At 59.9% G+C, this 4,351-nt stretch overlaps 1 protein-coding gene across 1 annotated transcript; it reads left to right on the forward strand.

Moving 5' to 3' along the window:
• The first annotated feature begins 217 nt into the window (after positions 1-217).
• On the forward strand, positions 218-2,749 carry CHLRE_13g583787v5 (uncharacterized protein). The gene is made up of 3 exons (XM_043069621.1): positions 218-1,121; positions 1,383-1,487; positions 1,741-2,749. The coding sequence occupies exons 1-3, from the start codon at positions 1,010-1,012 to the stop codon at positions 1,794-1,796; spliced, it is 273 nt and encodes a 90-aa protein (XP_042917596.1). The 5' UTR covers positions 218-1,009; the 3' UTR covers positions 1,797-2,749.
• The last annotated feature ends 1,602 nt before the right edge of the window (positions 2,750-4,351 follow it).

A 4,351-nucleotide genomic window follows, 5' to 3' on the forward strand; every position in this document is an offset into this window, starting at 1 on the left:
GGGAGCGAGCAGGGGAGAGGGGTATGCAACTCGGCCGGCACGGGCTGCATGGGGCTGCATGGGAAGCCCAAACCGTGTTCGGACCCCCCAGCTCACGCCTCCGACTTATTATTTACATAGGATGGACACATGTGTACATATACTTGTTCAGTCTAGGTCGTCGGGGCACGGCCCCTATTATTTGACCATTGCGGACCCGGACCCGTGTTATTGTAACACAACTGCGGTGCTTTGACGTAAGTATCATCTGTGGAAGCCTATAGTGATAGCGCGGCCCCTTGGAGCCTGCTGGTCGCGCTGCTCACGGTAAGCACGCGTCCACAAGTGGCTTCGGCTGGCTGTCTGGGCAGATTTCCGTAGCGGCGACCGCACCACAGGGCTGCCTATGCGCATATCATGCGGAAGTATCGGGGGCCAGCCAAAGAGCAGTCGCCAGGGGCAGTCGCGCGGCGCATTTTGGTAGCGGCACGCCTCGCGGCGCGAAACCCCCCGACTTCGGGGAGGTCGCGCGCTGGAGCCCTGCTAGCTTTTACAGTTTTCAAACGCTGGGGCCGTGTCAGGTGCTATACCTATCATGTATCATCCGGCGGAACAGCATTTAGCAGGGTGCGCGGGTCTCAGTCTCTGATCGGCTGGTCGCAGGGCTTTCCCGCGACATCAACCGGCGTTGCCAACATATATATGCGGTTTCTGCTTTGCGCCCGCGTGTTTTGGGGATCTTGTACCTAAATGTCCATTGTAGGCTTGAAAGGATGTTGAAAGGCATCGACCCTAGTCGGCCTGGCGTGCATGCACTGGCATGTGATGCCGCGGCTCAGAGGGGTACGCGATTTGCTGGTTATGTAGCATGGGCCGTGGTAATACACGTCAGGGACCGGATTACGTTTTCGGGCAAGGTTTTACTCTTGTCTTTGGGAAGCAATCTCTGATCGGCTGCACTGGACCGGTGAAAAGAGGCGTGGGTTGGGCCCGCGGCCGTACAGAATCGCGCCTGGTAGCAATAACAACGATGACAGGACTTGCCCTTCCCTCCGCCAACCACTGTGTGTGCGCGGCCTTCCTCCTGCAGGCCTGGCTGCTCTGCCTGGACGTGTGCCGGCACCACCGGCACATCAGCGTCGGTAGGTGCCCCATCTTCTCCTGCGGCTCCCAACCAGCAGCAAGAGGCAGCACTGCACTCAATTAACTATTGGTAAGGTGGAAACAGTGGCAGCTGCTCCGCGGCTGCCTGGCGCCTGGAGTGGCACTGTGCCAGCGGCCGCGGAGGTTTTGCTCTATGCCATCCTTCGTGTGCACTCCGCGGAAAGTGGCAGCAACAGCAGCGCCTACGATCGTGCAGTGCCGCTTTGTAGCCGCATCGCCGTGCTGAACCGCCCCGACAGCCCGTACAGACTCACCCCGGCAGCTGAAGCACTTCGTGGAAGAGAAGAACCCGAGCCAGGCATCGTTGCGCGCTCGGTTCTGGCTCATTGTGGCATTGTATGAAGGTGAGCTGCTGCGGCCTTGGCTGTGGCCTAGGCTGCGGCCTAGGCTTTCATAATCCAGGTTTTTTGCCTGAAGCCCGCACCTGGCTGCGTTCTGGACGGGTAGTGCGTGGCTGTGCGCAGTGGCAGTGGCAAGGCCTGCTGCGGCGGCACCTGCTGTCGCTGCAGGCCGCTGGACCCCGTGCCAGAAGAGGGGAAGCGTGCGCAGTTGCAAGCGGGCCCTGCCACTACACGTGTAACCCTTTGGGTTTAACAGCTCCTCTCTCCTCTCTCCCGGCGCTTCTTAGTGCCACATACTACATCTCGGCATAGACTCTTCTTCTCTACCTTGGTTCTCAAAGGCAAGTATCATGCGTACTGGTGATTCTGGTGATACTGGTTTGTAGCTTTTACCAGCTTACAGCAGCACCACAAACCGTAGCCGTGAAGGGAGCGGGCGCAGGTGCTGTGGGCACTTGCGAGCAGGTGGTAGGGCCGTAGGGCCTTACTGATAGGACAAGAGTTTAGCCAGGTAGACGTGTGGACTGGTGGCACGCATGAAGTCCGGAGTGCATGGCAAGGAGGCATCGGGCATGCGGGGCTTTGCAAGGGAATGTCGAGGGACAGACGGCGACACAGGGCGAAGTGCTAGGGGAGAGCATGGGATGCAACTGCCACTCCTGCACGTAACCGTGTGGAGTCAACTGCACCAGGAAGCGGGCCTGGCCGCGTGGGCTGGCAACCATGTATCTATAAACGAGTCTTTATATATTGTGTTGCCATTGTGTCGGCAAAGGGGAGTAGCGGGACGCGAGAGCGGGAGTGGGGCCGGCGACCGCTGCCTAGCCTGTGCATGGCCCTGTGCAAGATGTCCACGGAGACCACAGACCCCGAGACACCAGCAGACACGCACCAAAACCCCTGAATATGGACACTCATATGCCCCATTGGCTCTGGCCGGCGCCGCTCGGTTCGGTGAGCTTCGGAAGGGCACCAAAGCCGGGCATCGCCGCGAGGGGTCCTTCAGGCCAGGGCCAGGGGGCCGGCGACACGGCGCGTGCCCCATTTTAGGCCGCACATCAATTGAACTAACAGCAGAAACGTGTACGCGCAGGAAGCACGAAACAGGAATTTCATTTCACGCGTGTGAAGAGTGCGAAATGTCGCGATGGTCGAGGTCCTGGCAAGCGGCCTCTCGGGCCGAGACCAATTTATATGGTTCCATTGGAGTCCAAGTTACAGTTTCAATGACTCGGGAGCCTGGGAAAGGGGGTCCGAACACTACTTAAGCCCGGATCCAGGCAGGATCCAGGGCCCGGGGCGGGAGTTGCATACCCCTCTCCCCTGGGAGGGAGGGAGGGAGGGAGGGAGGGAGGGAGGGAGGCTGTATTTGAGCATGTTGCTGCTGCTGTGGTAAGGAGGGAGGGAGGGAGTAATTACACTTGGTAGTGGCGAAGCCACTGATGACAAGCCCTAGTGTTGGGTGAGCACGTTCCACATGCTCACCCCTAAGCACACCCGACACAGCAGGGGATAAGGCCCCAGTCCTGGTCAAGACAAATGAGACACGCGACGGCCTGGCCTTAAGGCACACCATACACGCCTCACGGCGACAAAGGCACACCATACACGTGTATGGTGTGCCTTAAGGCCAGGCCGTCGGGTGTCGTCACCCTCAGGCAGGAGCGGATCGTCCCACAATGGTGCTGCCCAGCACCAGTTGCCTGGCGCTGGTGGCGGCGTCCTCACCGCTCTGGCAGGCGGGAGATGGCCCAAAGCCTCATAGATGCGCTGCAAGTCGCCCGGCAACTGGCATCCCTTGGGTCAGACGTCAGGGCGGGCTGTGAGCGTGGTCCATGGGCGCAGTGAGGGATGGTGCCGTTGTAGGCTGAGGGCCACAATGTGGTGCAAGGGGTGGTGTTGCTCTGTGGGCGCCGCAGCTTCTGCCTGGACGATTTGGGCCGCCCACAAGGCCTCACGGCCCTGTAGGTGCGCTCGGAGCGGCAGCATTCCGAAGCCGCCCACAACCGGCGGCTCAGCCAGCATTGAGGTGGGGATGCGCCGCTCCGTGTCATTTGGCCGAAGTCACCTACCGTATCTGCTGCTCTCGCAGCAAGGCGTTCTAGCTGATCAATTGTGTCGCCAGGCATCCAGCGTGCTCTGCATGCCACGTTAGCATGGAAAGGGCATAGCCGGATACCCCTGCCGCCCTCCCGAAGGCAGACAGTGGCAGGTGGGCAAGAACCTGCATACACTGTCGAGCGTCCACTGCTTTGGTTGCCCAGTCCAGCTGAGGCTGCTCTGACGTATTGGAAATAGGCAGGTTCAGGGCTGTGGCTGTGGTGACCACCGCCAGTCCGCAGATGCGCTCCTGCTCCCCTGCTGGCGGTGGTGGTTGCCCGCCTGCAGTCCCTGCAGCTGGTCCGGCCGGGGCCCCACCTCCAATGCGCAGCAGCTGCACCTTCTCGTACATTTTTGGGGCCCTGGCTTAGTCCACGGCTGTCGCCCCACATGTAACCTCTATCAGCTTAATAGGAACATGGTTACGGGTATGTTGCGATGAACGGGCGTAATCGTATGTTGCGGGGACAAGTCCGTAGCGCAACGGGGAGTAAGTTGCACGGGACGCCGTTGCATGGGGCAGAAGAGTTATAAGCCCGAGCCAACTCTTATAGCGAGTAAGCAAGCCATTCATAGTACAATCTATGAGGTACTGAGCCTGTAACTTATACCGAAGCGACTACCGCGTGATCTACCGCGTATTTCTAACACTGTGTATAGTGTGGCGAGCATGGGGCCCAGCTGTGCCCGATAGGCCTTGCACAGGTCCGCCGGGATGCCGTCCCACCCAGGCGACTTGCCTGGCTGAGTCTTCTTGAGCGCCTTCT

This window comes from Chlamydomonas reinhardtii, chromosome 13 (genome assembly GCF_000002595.2).
Source record: "Chlamydomonas reinhardtii strain CC-503 cw92 mt+ chromosome 13, whole genome shotgun sequence".
NCBI classification, from domain to species: Eukaryota; Viridiplantae; Chlorophyta; class Chlorophyceae; order Chlamydomonadales; family Chlamydomonadaceae; genus Chlamydomonas; species Chlamydomonas reinhardtii.

What these genes read in the sequence shown, in the direction of transcription:
- CHLRE_13g583787v5 (XM_043069621.1), top strand. Translation starts at nt 1,010, where the DNA reads ATGACAGGACTTGCCCTTCCCTCCGCCAACCACTGTGTGTGCGCGGCC. An exon ending in CCACCGGCACATCAGCGTCG is followed by an intron (nt 1,122 to 1,382) that starts GTAGGTGCCCCA and finishes CCGCCCCGACAG; the next exon opens with CCCGTACAGACTCACCCCGG. An exon ending in CATTGTGGCATTGTATGAAG is followed by an intron (nt 1,488 to 1,740) that starts GTGAGCTGCTGC and finishes TGGGTTTAACAG; the next exon opens with CTCCTCTCTCCTCTCTCCCG.